The 19,746-nt window shown below is 45.9% G+C and overlaps 1 protein-coding gene across 13 annotated transcripts in view; it reads left to right on the top strand.

Moving 5' to 3' along the window:
- Positions 1–19,746, top strand: part of LOC117741240 (diacylglycerol kinase zeta-like) — a 61,644-nt gene that overhangs the window by 8,628 nt on the left and 33,270 nt on the right. For 9 of the 13 annotated variants that reach the window (XR_004610702.1, XR_004610703.1, XR_004610706.1 and 6 more), the window contains exons 2-21: positions 73–197; positions 6,234–7,375; positions 9,589–9,694; positions 9,804–9,899; positions 10,738–10,815; positions 12,000–12,056; positions 12,198–12,266; positions 12,351–12,422; positions 12,500–12,616; positions 13,535–13,606; positions 13,748–13,846; positions 14,749–14,831; positions 14,945–15,005; positions 15,863–15,976; positions 16,068–16,205; positions 16,350–16,428; positions 16,572–16,627; positions 18,275–18,337; positions 18,461–18,534; positions 19,087–19,198. Coding sequence is in view for 6 of the 13 variants with exons in the window: in XM_034548173.1 (XP_034404064.1) it covers positions 6,429–7,375; positions 9,589–9,694; positions 9,804–9,899; positions 10,738–10,815; positions 12,000–12,056; positions 12,198–12,266; positions 12,351–12,422; positions 12,500–12,616; positions 13,535–13,606; positions 13,748–13,846; positions 14,749–14,831; positions 14,945–15,005; positions 15,863–15,976; positions 16,068–16,205; positions 16,350–16,428; positions 16,572–16,627; positions 18,275–18,337; positions 18,461–18,534; positions 19,087–19,198 (2,493 nt within the window). In the remaining 7 variants the exon portion in view is untranslated. The remainder of the gene's footprint in view (positions 1–72; positions 198–6,233; positions 7,376–9,588; positions 9,695–9,803; positions 9,900–10,737; positions 10,816–11,999; positions 12,057–12,197; positions 12,267–12,350; positions 12,423–12,499; positions 12,617–13,534; positions 13,607–13,747; positions 13,847–14,748; positions 14,832–14,944; positions 15,006–15,862; positions 15,977–16,067; positions 16,206–16,349; positions 16,429–16,571; positions 16,628–18,274; positions 18,338–18,460; positions 18,535–19,086; positions 19,199–19,746) is intronic. The other 4 variants (XM_034548202.1, XM_034548192.1, XM_034548214.1 and 1 more) reach the window with 1 other exon arrangement.

Here is a 19,746-nt window from a genome sequence, read left to right as displayed (position 1 = left end):
CCAAGTTATTTTAGTCCTCTCTCTCTCTCTCTCTCTCTCTCTCTCTCTCTCTCTTCCTCTTCCTCCCTCCAGACCAGCAGTGACTCTCCTCCCATTAGCAGTCACAGTACACCACGGTTTAGCGTGCGCTCTGTAGACAGATAGAAGAGAAAAGCGAGTGGAAGTATAGATGGATAACTTTCTCCTCCTTTCTCAAGGTTGGCTTTTAATTTATTCCTTGCTTTGTAAACTATTTATGAGGAGAAAGAATCATATGTACCATTCTTAAAATGTAGACTTTACAAGGAAACTAATTCAAAATAAAGTGAAGGGTAACTTGTTTGCGAACTGATGCAGTGCTGTGTTCAGTCTACTCAGACAACCGGGGGACACAACCAGCTGATGAGGGAACTGTGAGCTGTGAGGGGCTGTTAGCGGCTGTGAGGTGTGAGCGACTGTTAGCGGCTGTGAGGTGTGAGCGGCTGTTAGCGGCTGTGAGGTGTGAGCGGCTGTTAGCGGCTGTGAGGTGTGAGCGACTGTTAGCGGCTGTGAGGTGTGAGTGGCTGTTAGCGGCTGTGAGGTGTGAGTGGCTGTTAGCGGCTGTGAGCTGTGAGGGGCTGTTAGCGGCTGTGAGGTGTGAGTGGCTGTTAGCGGCTGTGAGGTGTGAGGGGCTGTTAGCGGCTGTGAGGTGTGAGTGGCTGTTAGCGGCTGTGAGCTGTGAGGGGCTGTTAGCGGCTGTGAGGTGTGAGCGGCTGTTAGCGGCTGTGAGGTGTGAGGGGCTGTTAGCGGCTGTGAGGTGTGAGAGGCTGTTAGCGGCTGTGAGGTGTGAGCGGCTGTTAGCGGCTGTGAGGTGTGAGGGGCTGTTAGCGGCTGTGAGGTGTGAGAGGCTGTTAGCGGCTGTGAGGTGTGAGCGACTGTTAGCGGCTGTGAGGTGTGAGCGGCTGTTAGCGGCTGTGAGGTGTGAGCGGCTGTTAGCGGCTGTGAGGTGTGAGCGGCTGTTAGCGGCTGTGAGGTGTGAGAGGCTGTTAGCGGCTGTGAGGTGTGAGCGGCTGTTAGCGGCTGTGAGGTGTGAGCGGCTGTTAGCGGCTGTGAGGTGTGAGCGGCTGTTAGCGGCTGTGAGGTGTGAGTGGCTGTTAGCGGCTCACAGCTTTTTCTTGGGAAGAACTTGGACATCATTTCCAGCTCCAGTTTCCAGTCCCTTCAGGACTTCAACCATAATGGTTATTGAAACAATAAGCAGTAAGCAATAGTACTAACATGCATTATAAGAGAATACCTTTGTATGGTAGTACTATTGTTCACACTGTCCTCATACACCCTCCTGCTGGCTCTGTTTGAGATATGGACTGTAAACAAAGGTGCTTGGGATTATGCTGAGCAAGACTACTTAGGTATTTCTGTGTTTGTTGAAATATGTGTGTATAGTTGCGGTCATTAGCTACTGTTTGGACTGAAAACATATCTCCATGTAGAGACCGAGACAGTCAGTCAGGAATTGTTTTGTTCCTGTACCGTGAATGTGTGAAAATGGCTCTCAGGCAAACAGATACAAGTCAGTATAGTAAAGGTTGGATGTTAGGGGACAAACATAAGAAAACCATGAGTTTGAGTGGAGGGCATCTTTATAAAATATTTCAAAACACATTACAAGAACATTGGCACTACTAAAGATTGTTCTATAATAAAGAATCGTCTTCTGTTCAATATGATGGCGGGTGGCGTGTTGCATATCTGTCACCATCAGCATCACCATGGCATATGTGAAAAGACAGAGCTGTTCCCTGAATGCAGAGCATGTTTGCAAATTGCATTTACCGGGAACTATGAAAGAAATAGGGGTGTGTTCAGGTTCTGCTAAGAAGAACTCTTGCCTCTGTGAAAGTCAAGGTGTCCCGTCAACAGTTGTACAGAGGTCAGAAGAGGTCAGAAGCGGTGTTAATACGACTACATGTTTCTAGTCAGCCAAACTACAGAACCACAGAGGATGTAGAGAGGCATCACTGGAGAAGTAGGAGAATCAGCTGTATAGGTGGGTATCAGACGCTGTCTATACAGGCTGTATGTCCTCAACCACGTATCACCTTGCCTCCCTCTGTGTTCAGCTGAACAGAGACAATGCATTGTGTTTGATCTCACCCCATAGAGGAAGACCACACTGCTTCTAAGTCTTTGTATTTGCATAGCACGCCACTATTTTAGATGTAAATATTTAACCCAACAGCACAGAGCTGTGTATATCCACACACACACTCACACACACACACTCTTTATTCTTCCTCCCTGGCAGTCAACCTGAGCTGGTTACTTATTCAACAGAGGTTTGACAGGTTTAGTTTTCCCTTCAGCTTGCTAGCCCTCTCTAGAACTCTCTAGCCCCCTCTAGAACAACTCTCTAACCCTCTCTAGTACAACTCTCTAACCCTCTCTAGAACAACTCTCTAACCCTCTCTAGTACAACTCTCTAACCCTCTCTAGAACAACTCTCTAACCCTCTCTACAACTCTCTAACCCTCTCTAGAACAACCCTCGAACCCTCTCTAGAACAACTCTCTAACCCTCTCTAGAACAACTCTCTAACCCTCTCTAGTACAACTCTCTAACCCTCTCTAGTACAACTCTCTAACCCTCTCTAGAACAACTCTCTAACCCTCTCTAGTACAACTCTCTAACCCTCTCTAGAACAACTCTCTAACCCTCTCTAGAACAACCCTCGAACCCTCTCTAGAACAACTCTCTAACCCTCTCTAGTACAACTCTCTAACCCTCTCTAGAACAACTCTCTAACCCTCTCTAGTTCACACTCTCTAACCCTCTCTAGAACAACTCTCTAGCCCTCTCTAGAACAACTCTCTAGTCCTCTCTAGAACAACTCTCTAACCCTCTCTAGTACAACTCTAACCCTCTCTAGAACAACTCTCTAGCTCTCTCTAGTACAATCTCTAGCCCTCTCTAGAACAACTCTCTAACCCTCTCTAGAACAACTCTAGCCCTCTCTAGAACAACTCTCTAGCCCTCTCTAGAACAACTCTCTAACCCTCTCTAACCCTCTCTAGAACAACTCTAGCCCTCTCTAGAACAACTCTCTAACCCTCTCTAACCCTCTCTAGAACAACTCTAGCCCTCTCCAGAACAACTCTCTAACCCTCTCTAGAACAACTCTCTAGCCCTCTCTAGAACAACTCTCTAACCCTCTCTAGAACAACTCCCCCCCTAGAACAACTCTCTAGCCCCCTCTAGAACAACTCTCTAACCCTCTCTAGAACAACTCCCTCTCTAGAACAACTCTCTAGCCCCATATAGAACAACTCTCTAGCCCTCTCTAGAACAACTCTCTCTCTAGAACAACTCTCTAGCCCCCTCTAGAACAACTCTCTAACCCTCTTTAGAACAACTACCTCTCTAGAACAACTCTCTAGCCCCCTCTAGAACAACTCTCTAACCCTCTCTAGAACAACTCCCTCTCTAGAACAACTCTCTAGCCCTCTCTAGAACAACTCTCTAACCCTCTCTAGAACAACTCCCTCTCTAGCCCCCTCTAGAACAACTCTCTAGCCCTCTCTAGAACAACTCCCTCTCTAGAACAACTCTCTAGCCCCCTCTAGAACAACTCTCTAACCCTCTCTAGAACAACTCCCTCTCTAGAACAACTCTCTAGCCCCCTCTAGAACAACTCTCTAGCCCTAGTCTGGTGGGAAAGGGCTATAAGACAGCTGTCCTAGTCTTTAGTCTGGTGGGAAAGGGCTATAAGACAGCTGTCCTAGTCTTTAGTCTTTAGTCTGGTGGGAAAGGGCTATAAGACAACTCTCTAGCCCTCTCTAGAACAACTCTTTAACCCTCTCTAGAACAACTCCCTCTCTAGAACAACTCTCTAGCCCTCTCTAGAACAACTCTCTAACCCTCTCTAGAATAACTCCCTCTCTAGAACAACTCTCTAGCCCCCTCTAGAACAACTCTCTAACCCTCTCTAGAACAACTCTCTAGCCTTCTCCTTGATTGAACACAGATATTTCGTAGGTACAGACAGATGTTGTCGTCCTCGTTCTGCTGATGAAAAGCACTTCTATGTGTGTAGATGGATGGACACACCTAAGTATTCATGGTCTCCAGAGGATGACTCCTAATGCTTTGGATGACTGCAGCCTTCCTCCACCTTCCTGCTATCCATATTCAGATATAATACCCAGACTTAATTCAAAAGAGGCTTCTGCTTTGGAGCGTCATCTTTAAGAAACAATGTCAACATTGCACACATGTCCTAATAAAGACATAGAAGAACATCTGCTCTCAAGGAGATGGACCCTTTTGAGTATTAGAGTACTCTCAAGTCATCTGTCATCTCTTCCTCACTCTGCCCCGTTATGGTAGGAGATTATCACTGTAGAAGGCAGCTGTTGCATAACAGCAACACACACACACACACACACTCACACTCACACTCTCTCTCACACACACACACACACACACACACACACACACACACACACACACACACACACAGACAGTCATCATCCAGTTGTTTAGAGGCTCAGGGAAGGATGGTGGAGGCCACCATGTGTTCTTTACTTCTTCTGTGGTGTGCATGACCGACTAACACGCAAGCCTTGTGCTGAACTACTGTTACTGGAACCTGGGCTTAGCTGAAGCTAGTTAGCAGCAAGATGACCGCTCACGTGTTTGAAAAAGCTAGTGCTTGAAACTAAGTGACTATGGAGGTGAATGGACTGTGTGAGAATGGAACCCCTTCATGTGGACTCAAAACAATGGACAAGACAATCCATGTTAGCCAACAGCAACAAGGACTCAAGGATCATTTATCAACATAGCGATGCACAACCAAATCCACTTGTAGCCCGTTTGTAACACGACCAACACATGACACAGTGGTACGATATGGAAGTAGCATCATCATCTGTCCTGCAGCTTGATCCTGGTCCACGATGGATCCAGGTCTCCTGTGACCGGGCTTCAGACAGCCAGGAGCATGCTGGGTAGTGGAGTAGCCTCAGGTACTAGCTGGGTTAGCATCCATCTGGGCTCCCCCCGTGTTGACCTGTTTGGTCCAAATACAGACAGAAATTAAGTGAAAGTCAGAGGCGCTAGCGGTCGCAGCATGATCATGCACCGCCGTCGCCATAGCAATCCTGTTCGTGAGTATTCAAGTCACCTCCACCGCTGCTGCAGCATGTGAAAGGGCCCACACCTAGACAAGGTCATCCACCCGATTAGTTTTTTAGGAAGGCTGTTGATATTTCCAGTGCTGAACGGTTCTCAGTGGATGAGAAGTCCAGTGGTGTAGCCCCTCCAAAGAAAACCAAGCTGGACCCTTCAATGACTGACCAGTGATACTTTCTGATTCAGCTAAATGTGTCCACCCAATACTTCAGGGCTCACAGAGAAAAGCCAGGGGACGGCAGAACCAGAGGCCTTATGGGCCTTTTCAGAGACCCTCAAGCTGAATCAGGAACTGACCACTGTTTATCAAGACCCACAAGGTTGAGCCGGATCGCTCCTACCTTTGCTCTGTGTTGGTTAGCAGTAGCCAGGCTTGTGTTATTGTAGTGCTGTCTGGTCTGCAGTTAAAGGTTCTGGTTCCTGGAAAAGTGTCACATGAGGCAGCCCAAGCTCTACTTCAGGTGGAGCATGTCAACTAATGCCACGAAACTGATCCTACATTAGATGAATTAGTTTATATATATATATATATATATATATATATATATATATATATATATATATTCAATACAATGCTACAGGAAACCCTACAGTACAACACAATAGCATCTAGATACAATCCAATGAAATACAGCAATAGATGTAGCAAAATGAACTAAATGAGAGTGTGAGTGAGCATCACATGGTTCATGCAGCCTCCAAAGGTGCTTTATATAACTTGTATTTGAGATGAGTAAATGAAATGGTGTGTGACAAAATGAGTGCTTTGAAGCTTCCGTTCTGCATTAACAAATGGTTAGAACCCACTGAAAGCTTGAACCTGGTGTGCCCCATACTGTTCCCAAGGCTGAAGTTAAGCAGGTCAGTTCTGTGTTGGTCCAGTTAGGGAGCCAGTGACGGGGCTACTGGGGGACTGAGTGACTTGGAACAAAGCAGCACTGCATCAGGAAGCCATTGATCTAGTTTAACAGCTGAAATGTACATTTTGTTCTGAGTATTTCACATTATTCATAACTTGGAAGGAAGGACTTGTTGTACCAGTAAGGTTTGTGGAAACTGTTCTCTCTGTTCGTGTCATTTAGGAAACACATTTAATAAACAGAGCATTTCTAAAGGAAGACTGAAGAGAGGGATAGGAGCTGCACAATCACCAATCCCCATGAATACATCCAACATCATCTGAACTGAGACCTGACCTTTAACCTTGAGCTGCCTATCAGATACTACTTTACTACATACCAGTTTGGTACCTTTCCTATTGCAACGCACTCCCTGACATGATGGATTTCTTCTTCCAACACCGTTTCCGCCGTCGGCAGAAAAGACCGAAGCATCAGCCCGGTCCTGCTCTTCAGACCAGTAAAGCCAGGAGGCGCTCTAGTGTCGGTCTACCCTCTGCAGCATTGGTGCAGTCCAGACGCTCCTCTGTTGGTTTACCTCCGGTTTGTGCTGACCAGCGCAGGCGGCCCAGTGTTGGCTTACTGGTGGCCAGTGGACAGAGGAGACAGGGAGGATTAACAAACACTAGTGAAGCAAAGGGAGAATCTAAGAGAGCAGAAGTAGTCGTGGAGAGAGGAAGAGGAGCATTTGAGGTTAAAGCCTCTGGCTCAGTGCCTTGCATACATCGAGGGATGGCGATGCGACATCGACGTTTTAAAGTCAAGTCTATTGAACCTCATTTACTCGGATCCTCAATGTTACTTGCGAGTGTAGTCAAGATGGGCATAGGAGTGGAGGGGAAGAAGGAGCAGGAGGAACTGGAGCCCCCCCCATGTTCCTGTTCGGATTCAGATGGAGAGGAAGGGAGCGATGAAGATGAAGACGTGAAGAACACACCTGTAAGCTTCAGGTCTGCCACTCAGATGCACTTAACCCAGGTAGTCAGGATGGAAAACATCACACCCCGCCCCTTGCTCCGCCCTCCTCGCTGTCTGAGACGAAACTCCTCCCACCTTCTTCCAGCTGACTCTGTGTTTCGGAGCAGTGACGGTTATGGAGTTTATGGTCGCTATAATAGCCGAAGGTCAAGTCAAGTTCACCGGACTTTAAATAAGCAGATCCAGACTGCCAGGACCAGCCCTAGTCTGGGTCAGCTGGCCTCAGCAGGTCTGAGCGCTGAGACGCATGTGTCCTCCTCGGGGTCTACACTCCAGAAGAGACTGGGGAAACCAGAGGAAACCATGTACTATGATCCTTATCTGGACACATGGGAGAACTTCCTGTCGTATGTAACACACACACACACTCACACACGAATAACAACAAAGCGTTGTATTGGTTTTGTATCTGCAGACTTCTTGCTTCTTTGCTTCCACAGATGTATTGCCTATAACTTCTAATACTTCACTTACTGTGATGAGTAATGTTCCTGCAACACATACAGTCTAGAAGAACCTTGTCTCCAAGTTGTGAGTCCATCCATGTAGAGAGCCTTTGTGCCCACTAACATGTGGCTATGCAAAATGCCACATTGGTGCACACACTGATCATTGCCCCTCTTCCAGAGCGATGCTGTGGAAGTGGATATATAATAGACAGTTATTACATTTAATTAATGTACAAAACATATCATTAATGCGCTACAGTAAGTAGTAGTAATTAATTAGTAAATCTAACACAACGTCTAACAAAATGCATCTGGTGGAAAAGGGCTATAAGACAGCTGTCCTAGTCTTTAGTCTTTAGTCTGGTGGGAAAGGGCTATACGACAGCTGTCCTAGTCTTTAGTCTTTAGTCTGGTGGAAAAGGGCTATAAGACAGCTGTCCTAGTCTTTAGTCTTTAGTCTGGTGGGAAAGGGCTATAAGACAGCTGTCCTAGTCTTTAGTCTGGTGGGAAAGGGCTATAAGACAGCTGTCCTAGTCTTTAGTCTTTAGTCTGGTGGGAAAGGGCTCTAAGACAGCTGTCCTAGTCTTTAGTCTTTAGTCTGGTGGGAAAGGGCTATAAGACAGCTGTCCTAGTCTTTAGTCTTTAGTCTGGTGGGAAAGGGCTATAAGACAGCTGTCCTAGTCTTTAGTCTTTAGTCTGGTGGGAAAGGGCTATAAGACAGCTGTCCTAGTCTTTAGTCTTTAGTCTGGTGGGAAAGGGCAATAAGACAGCTGTCCTAGTCTTTAGTCTTTAGTCTGGTGGGAAAGGGCTATAAGACAGCTGTCCTAGTCTTTAGTCTTTAGTCTGGTGGGAAAGGGCTATAAGACAGCTGTCCTAGTCTTTAGTCTTTAGTCTGGTGGGAAAGGGCTATAAGACAGCTGTCCTAGTCTTTAGTCTTTAGTCTGGTGGGAAAGGGCTATAAGACAGCTGTCCTAGTCTTTAGTCTTTAGTCTGGTGGGAAAGGGCTATAAGACAGCTGTCCTAGTCTTTAGTCTTTAGTCTGGTGGGAAAGGGCTATAAGACAGCTGTCCTAGTCTTTAGTCTTTAGTCTGGTGGGAAAGGGCTATACGACAGCTGTCCTAGTCTTTAGTCTTTAGTCTGGTGGGAAAGGGCTATAAGACAGCTGTCCTAGTCTTTAGTCTGGTGGGAAAGGGCTATAAGACAGCTGTCCTAGTCTTTAGTCTTTAGTCTGGTAGGAAAGGGCAATAAGACAGCTGTCCTAGTCTTTAGTCTTTAGTCTGGTAGGAAAGGGCAATAAGACAGCTGTCCTAGTCTTTAGTCTTTAGTCTGGTGGAAAAGGGCTATAAGACAGCTGTCCTAGTCTTTAGTCTTTAGTCTGGTGGGAAAGGGCTATAAGACAGCTGTCCTAGTCTTTAGTCTTCATACGTTTTCATACTCACAGGATGACGGTAATTGTGAAAATAATTGGTAATATATGTTGGGGATGTTCTATTTGTGGCGCCTCTCTGACCTCTCCTCAGTGTCCCCGTCAGACACACATGTCACAGTTGGTTATGATTGGACGATCGAGCTCCCAGGGGATGAACCTTTTAGATCTTCATGACCACGATTGGTTGTTTTCCATTCCGCTCATCTGTTTAACAACATTTGATCACATAATAAAAATTAAACTTATTACAATCTTCAACATGTCAAAATGGACGAAATCCAAGTGATTGATAGGAAGCTTTTAAACTGTGACTTCTGATATCATAACATGTTTTCAGTGTCCCCGTACTGCATTATGCATTATTTATATTCAGGTTCACAGCAGTAAAAACAAGTTTCTTTTGAGCTGGTCATCATCGGTCTCGTTATCGTTGTACTTGTTTTCAGGGGGGCTGCTGGACTGATGTGGGATCAGTTTCCTTCCCTCTTCCTGATGACTATGAAACAAAAAACATACAAAAATAGCTTTACTTCCTGTGTGACAGCCGTAGATTGAGCCAATTGCATTGGATCATCTTCCAGAACAATCAAACAACAGCAGCACAAGGACAGTACACTGGGTGGGCCATGTGTGTCGGCACGGTGACCTCGTCAAGACAACTCTTGTCTCTTTGTGTTTCCAGGAAAGCGATATCTAAGTCCGGCCTGCACCAGCTGCCCTGTCAGCCCAGTACGTCCCTGAACCGGAGCGACCCGGAGGCAGATGTCCGCAGCACTTTGGACTGGACTGTGAGTCTGGGCTCGGTTCTTCTATCCTTCTGATCGGGGTAAACACACCAAGGATGTTCACATGGCTTCATACACCATCAGTGACCTCTCTGCCTGTTTGTCCCTGTAGGAGTCAGCGGTGTGTGGAGACCATATCTGGTTTGAGACCAGTGTGTCTGGAGACTACTGCTATGTGGGAGAGCAACACTGTATTGCCAGAGCACTGGTGAGTAGCTCCTCCCACTTCCATTCATTTGACTGAAGCATCAACAGGTTTCCTTCAGTCACGCAGAAGCGTTATTCGTCTGCACCTCACTAGCTTTTCCTTCAGCATCTGCACCAATGAAACGACTCCATCCAAGTTACAGACCAATCAAATGGACATGAGGGGAGGAGTGTCTCTGCAGCTGTGAATGTCCACTGACTCCTGGTCTATGACCTTTGACCTCTCCCCAGCGTATGCTGTGACTAGTGTGACAAATGACAGATTTACATTCATTCAGAACTTAGTGGGTATTTTGAGAAATGATGTTCAAAGATGTGTATATATATGATTCAAAAGGGGGTAAAATAGGGTATTCATAGTCAAAGACCCCCTCCCCTCCCTGATGCGAAAGCTATATTTTGGTCGGGAAGGAATCCGTACATGATTTTTAATTTTTTTTCCCCATCTCTTGTGATGCTGTCGCCACCTGCTCATCAGGATCGACTAACACTCAGCATTAAGGACACTTTCACACCTTCCCATACGAGGCTGAATAATGATGAGCATTGATGAGTGTCAGGTCTGTGTCACTAATCCACTCTGTTTGGATTCAGTGTCATCAAACACGCTCACATCATGTTCTCATTTTACTCATGTCAGCATCACACTGTGGTTATATGTTCAGGAACCTTTCACCATATGCAGCACTGGACTGCCCCCTAGTGGTAAGAGATGGGTTAGTGCCTCCTCAGATGACTGTCGGTCAAGTACTGACTGTTTCACTTTTGGTCCTTAGCCTATTTCTGTGATTTTCCTTTTCCTTGTTCCCAAACCGTTTATTTTCTCCTTCTCTTTCTAGCAAAAGTCCATCAGTAGAAGGAAGTGTGCTGCATGTAAGATAGTGGCCCACACCATCTGTATAGAACAACTGGAGAAGGTAAGTTCTCTGGCCCACGCCATAAAAGTACCTAACCGAGCAGATTGATCCAGGAAATCAAATCATCCATTTATTCCACGCAGAAAGATGCAGGTGTAAAGCTAAAGGTGGACAGGAGAAGATTAAAGAATCACAACAATTTATTGCCAAGTATGTTGGACATTCAAGGAATGTGTCTTGGTGGGTGGAGCATAACATGGACAATAAGACAAATAAGACAAATAAACACACTGGGAAGGGAACCTGGGCCTTGTGGTTACAGACCAAATACCTAACCAGTTGAGCTACAGGCTCAGCTAAAGACCGATGTTTAAAACATGTGTCAAATGGACAAAGGTGAGAGAAGAGTTTAAGATGGGAGAGAAGTGATTAAACCCTCAGACATGATTGAAGCAGAGCACATTGGTAAGAGTGCAGCTGGTCTTTGACTGTTCCTCCTGTCTGACCTGCAGTTCCCCAGCTCTAGAGCCCCTTTAGAGTGATGCTCACCCAACTGGGTCAGAACCACTCAGCGCTCAGGTGGTGTCAACCATTCTTAGTGATTTCAGTGCCACTTACCCACACACACAGTGCTACAGATATAACATGCAACCTTTAAAAAGAGCTAATCCAGGTCAGACACTCACCCTTTGCACACTTTGGTTCGGCTCCTTTCCTTTCCTGTCCATCTCCTTTCCTTGTCGATCAGGGGTTTAGGGGGGCTCTGTTGATACTAAGGCCATTTTCTGAAACTAACAGCACAGAGTGACCAGGACTGGTCCACCTACTAGCCACTGTCACATTATTTATGAATCATCACTGTAATAATCACATCCATAGGATGTAGGAATTAGGACCCAATAAACAACATGAGACCAAAGGTCATGTGACACATTATCAGAACGCTAGTCGATCACATGTCTGTGATGTGGTGGGCAGAACATCTCCGCAGGAGCATGATGGAGTCACTGATATCATTAGTGATGTCCTGATCCCAAATCAGTTTGGTGTTCAGCCTGCATGTTCCCTCCCTGCTCTGGGTTTTCTCTTCCCGATGGGGTACCGTGGTGCCCCCTACTTTCACTGCAGTGTGAACCTCTCTGGCAGCTTCTTTCTCCTCCTGATCCAATCAATGTGGAGCTCCTAGAAGCTGCTCAGTTCCCAGCTCCCATCAGTCCTCTCTTCTCTTCCTCTCTCTTTTCCAGATTAATTTCAGGTGTAAACCGTCTTTCAGAGAATCCGGCTCGAGGAACATCCGAGAGGTGAGTTGGAGAGGTTTGTTGTAGAGTCGATCTGATTCTTCTCCTACAAGCTCAGGAACCAACAGGGAAACAGATTTACATTGCTCAATGTTCTACAAAGTATGCTATTTAATAGAATGATGATCCGTGTCATGTGTTCAGCCCATCGGGGTGCGTCATCACTGGGTGCATCGGAGACGGCAGGAAGGCAAATGTAAACAATGTGGGAAGGTGAGTGTCAATTGTGCTGGCGACCACTCCAAGAGGTTCTTTCACACAGGCTCTGACTCCTCCTGGGTCCTGTGCTCTCTGCAGGGCTTCCAGCAGAAGTTTGCTTTCCACAGCAAAGAGATCGTGGCCATCAGCTGCTCCTGGTGCCAACAGGCTGTGAGTGGGTCTAATCCATGATCTTCTTTCTGTTCCTCACATCTCAATCAATACATGTATCCATTGTCCCTCTTTAGTACCACAACAAGGTGTCCTGCTTCATGCTGCAGCAGATTGAGGAGGCTTGTCCAATAGGAGCTCACGCTGCTCTTATAGTGCCACCCACATGGATCATTCGAGTCCGGCGCCATCAGGTAACACTGTTGATACTCTTTTTGTTCCACAAGCCATTTTATTGCATTTTTATTTTGATCAAATGAACACATTTCCTCCCTTGGTCCTCCCGACACATATCCAACATCACCCAAACAGTCCTCGGGTCTACATTGAACATAATATTGATAATAACTAGTGCAGACATGATGTAGTAGAGCTTCAGTCCACCAGGTGTCCACAGGACAGAGATGGACATGATGTAGGAGAGCTTCAGTCCACCAGGTGTCCACAGGACAGAGATGGACATGATGTAGTAGAGCTTCAGTCCACCAGGTGTCCACAGGATAGAGATGGACATGATGTAGGAGAGCTTCAGTCCACCAGGTGTCCACAGGACAGAGATGGACATGATGTAGTAGAGCTTCAGTCCACCAGGTGTCCACAGGACAGAGATGGACATGATGTAGGAGAGCTTCAGTCCACCAGGTGTCCACAGGACAGAGATGGACATGATGTAGGAGAGCTTCAGTCCACCAGGTGTCCACAGGACAGAGATGGACATGATGTAGGAGAGCTTCAGTCCACCAGGTGTCCACAGGACAGAGATGGACATGATGTAGGAGAGCTTCAGTCCACCAGGTGTCCACAGGACAGAGATGGACATGATGTAGGAGAGCTTCACTACACTCATGTCTTCTGCCTAGAAAAGGACCTTTTTGGAGGACATGGCCTCCCCCAAAATCAATTTCCTGGAGGACACTTAAATCGTTCAGATTTCATCTGCATTCTACATCTCTTGTTCTTGACCCGTTTGAAGACAGACATTCCTCTTTTGAAGTTGTTTTTCTGAGTATCTCCAACAAGGAGATGTGTTCTGTTAATAGTGGATGTGGATGAAGGGAGAGCCCCTTTCCTTCATCTTGAGAACACCTGTCTGTGTTTGGTTTCTCCAACAGTCGTCTATGAAGTCCAGTAAGAAGAAGAAGAGAACATCGTTCAAGAGGAAAAGTAGCAAGAAAGGAGCCGAGGTCAGTCCTGCAGAGCATGGCTGGATCACTACCACGTGGTTATGCTTCACATATGAAACACACAACACTCCCCAGTTCTCCCCTTGGTGGTTGGGGTCCTTTTGCTTTGTGTTGACACATGATCATCTTCCTCTCTGACAGGACGGACGGCAATGGAGGCCGTTTTTAATCCGACCCATCCCTGCACCACTGATGAAGCCACTGCTGGTGTTTGTCAACCCCAAGAGCGGAGGAAACCAGGTATTCATACAGGCAGTGCACTGGTCAACAGGCATGTGTCCTTCAGCCCAGTCAAGCTATCTGCTGAGCAGTTCTGGTGGCACTCAACCAGCCCACAGCCAGATAGTCAGTCAGTATCTTGTGGTTCACCAGTGAGGGTCAGGTGGAGAAGGTAGCTCGGGCAGCAGTGATGAAGACGTTGTACCGGGCCGTTGGGGGGAAGAGGAAGCTGAGGAGAAAGACTAAGCTCAGTCTATCTACGTTCAGACCCTCAGCTGTGGTCATGAGCTTTGGGGAGACGCTGAAGTTGTTCAACAATATAGAAGATGGCAAGAGGACCCAGGTAGAGCAGAAGATGATGGATGGATGATGGAATATATGGTATGATAGATAGATGGTTGGATGGATGGATGGTTGATAAAGGAATATACGTTATGATAGATGGTTGGATAGATGGAAGGAAGGATGGATGGTGATGGATGGATACATTCAAATCCCTTAATTAGCACCTACAAACCCAATGTTTGAACCTTGACTGGACTTGAGTCTTACAAGACAAGGCCTCAGAGCCAGCTGTTGTACTGTACGTACATTTAAACTAGACAAGGCCTCAGAGCCAGCTGTTGTACTGTACGTACATTTAAACTAGACAAGGCCTCAGAGCCAGCTGTTGTACTGTACGTACGTTTAAACTAGACAAGGCCTCAGAGCCAGCTGTTGTACTGTACGTACATTTAAACTAGACAAGGCCTCAGAGCCAGCTGTTGTACTGTACGTACATTTAAACTAGACAAGGCCTCAGAGCCAGCTGTTGTACTGTACGTACGTTTAAACTAGACAAGGCCTCAGAGCCAGCTGTTGTACTGTACGTACGTTCATACTTTTTAATCTTCCAACGTCCTGTTGGTTTCTCCGTCTGACAGGGTAATAAGATCCTGCAGTCTTTCATGTGGTATCTGAACCCCAGACAGGTATTTGACCTGAGCCAAGGAGGACCAAAGGAGGGGTAAGACACACACACACACACACACACACACACACACACACACACACACACACACACACACACACACACACACACACACACACACACATTATTAACCAGTGTCTATCTTGTAGCCTGGAGCTGTATCGTAAAGTCCATAACCTAAGGATCATGGCCTGTGGAGGAGACGGCACTGTGAGTAGTAACACACACACACACACACACAACTTACATTCCTAGTTCACATCCACTATATTATCAGTTTGTGGAATGACACAATGACTACAATATATGTCTGATATATATTTATTAAAGGAGGTTTGATGCAAGAGGGCATTTTTTAAATAGTTAATTTCCTAATATTGTCTGTGTTGAATAAGGAGTAGTGCATGGCCATGGGCGTAAAGCCAGTGGTAAGGTACCATGGAAGGAGGCTATGAAGTCCGTACTCAGCTGATGTACCTGTTGAATAAGGAGTAGTGCATGGCCATGGGCGTAAAGCCAGTGGTAAGGTACCATGGAAGGAGGCTATGAAGTCCGTACTCAGCTGATGTACCTGTTGAATAAGGAGTAGTGCATGGCCATGGGTGTAAAGCCAGTGGTAAGGTACCATGGAAGGAGGCTATGAAGTGCACACTCAGCTGATGTACCTGTTGAATAAGGAGTAGTGCATGGCCATGGGCGTAAAGCCAGTGGTAAGGTACCATGGAAGGAGGCTATGAAGTGCACACTCAGCTGATGTACCTGTTGAATAAGGAGTAGTGCATGGCCATGGGCGTAAAGCCAGTGGTAAGGTACCATGGAAGGAGGCTATGAAGTGCGTACTCAGCTGATGTACCTGTTGAATAAGGAGTAGTGCATGGCCATGGGCGTAAAGCCAGTGGTAAGGTACCATGGAAGGAGGCTATGAAGTGCGTACTCAGCTGATGTACCTGTTGAATAAGGAGTAGTGCATGGCCATGGGCGTAAAGCCAGTGGTAAGGTACCATGGAAGGAGGCTATGAAGTGCGTACTCGGCTGATGTACCTGCATGTCTGTGTGTGTGGAACCAGGTGGGCTGGATCCTGTCTTGTCTTGATGAACTGGCAATAAATCCTCAACCTCCTGTTGCCGTGTTGCCCCTTGGGACAGGAAATGACCTCGCCAGGACCCTGAACTGGGGAGGGGTGAGTACACACACACACAACTGAACTGTAAGAGTAAATACATGTGTTCTATTCATAACCATGTCTTTCTGTGACTCTGCATGTACTCCAGGGCTATACGGATGAACCTCTGTCTAAGATCCTCTCCCATGTTGAAGATGGAACGGTTGTCCAGCTAGACAGATGGAATCTACAGGTTGACCCAAACCACAGTGCAGGGGTTGAACCGGACGAACAGCAAACGGATAAGGTAAAGGGGCTGAGCAGCTCCAGTGCTTTTCAGTGTCCTCCTCATAGATCCTGTTTCTGATTAGCTCAGTGTCGGTGAATGGGAAATACAACTTTTATTAATGCTTGACACTTGACTGTTGATGTGATGTGTGTGTGCTCTCAGCTTCTTCTAGATGTGTTCAACAATTACTTCAGTCTTGGGTTTGATGCCCATGTGACTCTAGAGTTCCACGAGTCAAGAGGTACATTAATGTTCATGCACAGAGCAAATGTTACTGTGCTGTTATTGTCACATTGATATCGATGTGTACGTTTTATGTGTTCTAATATTTATACATGATATTTGTTTATCAAATGTATCATGCTGTTTCTTTTATTGTTTCAGAAGCCAACCCGGAGAAGTTTAATAGTCGTTTTAGGAATAAGATGTTCTACGCCGGGGTGAGTGCCGCTCGTGGTAAAGGCTTAACGATCACTGATCACAACATTTAGATTTAGGTCAACTGGTTGACCCTTTCCAATTCAATTCACTTTATTTAGTACAGCCCGAGATCACAAATCACAAACTCCCCTCAGAGGGCTTTACAATCTGTACACATACGACATCCCTGACCTTTGACCTCACATCGAATCAGGAAAAACTCCCCAAAGAAACTGAAAAAACCCTTTCAGGGGAAAAAAGGGTAAGAACCTTTCAGGAGAGCAACAGAGGAGGATCCCTCTCCCCGGATGGACAGATGAATAGATGTCATGTGACCAGATGAACAATAGATGTCATGTGACCAGATGAACAATAGATGTCATGTGACCAGATGAACAATAGATGTCATGTGACCAGATGAACACTAGATGTCATGTGACCAGATGAACACTAGATGTCATGTGACCAGATGAACACTAGATGTCATGTGACCAGATGAACACTAGATGTCATGTGACCAGATGAACACTAGATGTCATGTGACCAGATGAACAATAGATGTCATGTGACCAGATGAACAATAGATGTCATGTGACCAGATGAACACTAGATGTCATGTGACCAGATGAACAATAGATGTCATGTGACCAGATGAACACTAGATGTCATGTGACCAGATGAACACTAGATGTCATGTGACCAGATGAACACTAGATGTCATGTGACCAGATGAACAATAGATGTCATGTGACCAGATGAACAATAGATGTCATGTGACCAGATGAACACTAGATGTCATGTGACCAGATGAACACTAGATGTCATGTGACCAGATGAACAATAGATGTCATGTGACCAGATGAACAATAGATGTCATGTGACCAGATGAACACTAGATGTCATGTGATCAGATGAACACTAGATGTCATGTGACCAGATGAACACTAGATGTCATGTGACCAGATGAACAATAGATGTCATGTGATCAGATGAACACTAGATGTCATGTGACCAGATGAACACTAGATGTCATGTGACCAGATGAACAATAGATGTCATGTGACCAGATGAACAATAGATGTCATGTGACCAGATGAACACTAGATGTCATGTGATCAGATGAACACTAGATGTCATGTGACCAGATGAACACTAGATGTCATGTGACCAGATGAACACTATATGTCATGTGACCAGATGAACAATAGATGTCATGTGACCAGATGAACAATAGATGTCATGTGACCAGATGAACAATAGATGTCATGTGACCAGATGAACACTAGATGTCATGTGACCAGATGAACACTAGATGTCATGTGACCAGATGAACACTAGATGTCATGTGACCAGATGAACACTATATGTCATGTGACCAGATGAACAATAGATGTCATGTGACCAGATGAACAATAGATGTCATGTGACCAGATGAACACTAGATGTCATGTGACCAGATGAACAGTTACAGAGTTACATACTTACTACTGTAGCTCTCATGGTACACTCCTGAGACAGCCCTGCTTACCTGTCTGTCTGTCTGCGTGCCTGTCTGCCTGTCTGTCTGTCTGTCTGTCTGCCTGTCTGTCTGCGTGCCTGTCTGCCTGTCTGTCTGTCTGTCTGCCTGTCTGTCTGCGTGCCTGTCTGTCTGTCTGTCTCTCCTACAGACAGCCTTCTCAGATTTCCTGATGGGAAGCTCCAAAGACCTGTCTAAGCACATCAAACTGGTGGTGAGTAGCTGTCCATCAAGCAGTCAGTGATTTAGAGACGACACACTCACTCCATTCCTCTCTCTCTCTGTCTCTCTCTCTCTGTCCCCCCCCCCCCCTCTCCCCTCCCCCCCTCCTCTCCAGTGTGACGGGACAGATCTGACATCAAAGGTCCAGGACCTGAAGCTGCAGTGCCTGGTCTTCCTCAACATCCCCAGGTGATGCTCCTCCTGTTCCTGATGTGGACTACTGATCTGTGCTGGTTGAACTACATTTCCCAGCAGCCTCTCTGTTTTACTAATCAAATAGCTTTCCTTCTATAGCAGCTCAAGAACAGCAGAGCTTACACTTGCTAAGACTTAACAATACCTTAAAGTTCATGTTTTATTGTCTTTTATTACAACACGGTTTGCAGTAGGGATGTTAATAATTAACCAACAATAAGAATTCTGTCTGATTAATGCTGCCAGTTAAACAGTCAAATTATTGATATGATATTATTGGTTTGATTGACAGGACCCCTGCTCCTAGTTTCAAGTGATTATACACTAAGACATTTTATATTCTGTTCCCGACATGCTCCACTGTGTCAAAGCTTTAGATGCATACAGAAACCCTTTGTTCCTTTTGAATATGAGAGTTTACACATAATTATAATTCCTGGAGGTTTGTGTCTTTTTGATTGTGGAGCGACACCTAGTGGTGTTATGTGTCTCTGACTGAACGGGCTGTGTGTGTGTGTGTGTGTGTGTGTGTGTTGTGCTCTTCAGATACTGTGCAGGTACCACGCCTTGGGGGACCCCCGGTGAACATCACGACTTTGAACCTCAGCGCCATGATGATGGATTCATCGAGGTCATTGGATTCACCATGACCTCACTGGTGTGTAGCAGTGACTCACCAACATAGAACCAACATAGAACCAACATAGAACCAACATCGAACATAGAACCAACATGGAACCAACATAGAACCAACATAGAACCAACATCGAACCAACATCGAACCAACATAGAACCAACATAGAACCAACATAGAACCAACATCGAACCAACATAGAACCAACATAGAACCAACATCGAACCTAGAACCAACATAGAACCAACATCGAACCAACATCGAACCAACATCGAACCTAGAACCAACATCGAATCAACATAGAACCAACATAGAACCAACATAGAACCAACATCGAACCTAGAACCAACATAGAACCAACATAGAACCAACATAGAACCAACATCAAACCTAGAACCAACATAGAACCAACATAGAACCAACATCGAACCAACATAGAACCAACATCGAACCTAGAACCAACATCGAACCAACATCGAACCAACATCGAACCAACATAGAACCAACATAGAACCAACATCGAACCAACATCGAACCTAGAACCAACATAGAACCAACATAGAACCAACATC

The sequence above is a fragment of the Cyclopterus lumpus genome, chromosome 2 (assembly GCF_009769545.1).
Source record: "Cyclopterus lumpus isolate fCycLum1 chromosome 2, fCycLum1.pri, whole genome shotgun sequence".
NCBI classification, from domain to species: Eukaryota; Metazoa; Chordata; class Actinopteri; order Perciformes; family Cyclopteridae; genus Cyclopterus; species Cyclopterus lumpus.
The sequence above is the reverse complement of the archived record's forward strand: the minus strand, read 5'-3'. Positions and strand labels throughout refer to the sequence as shown.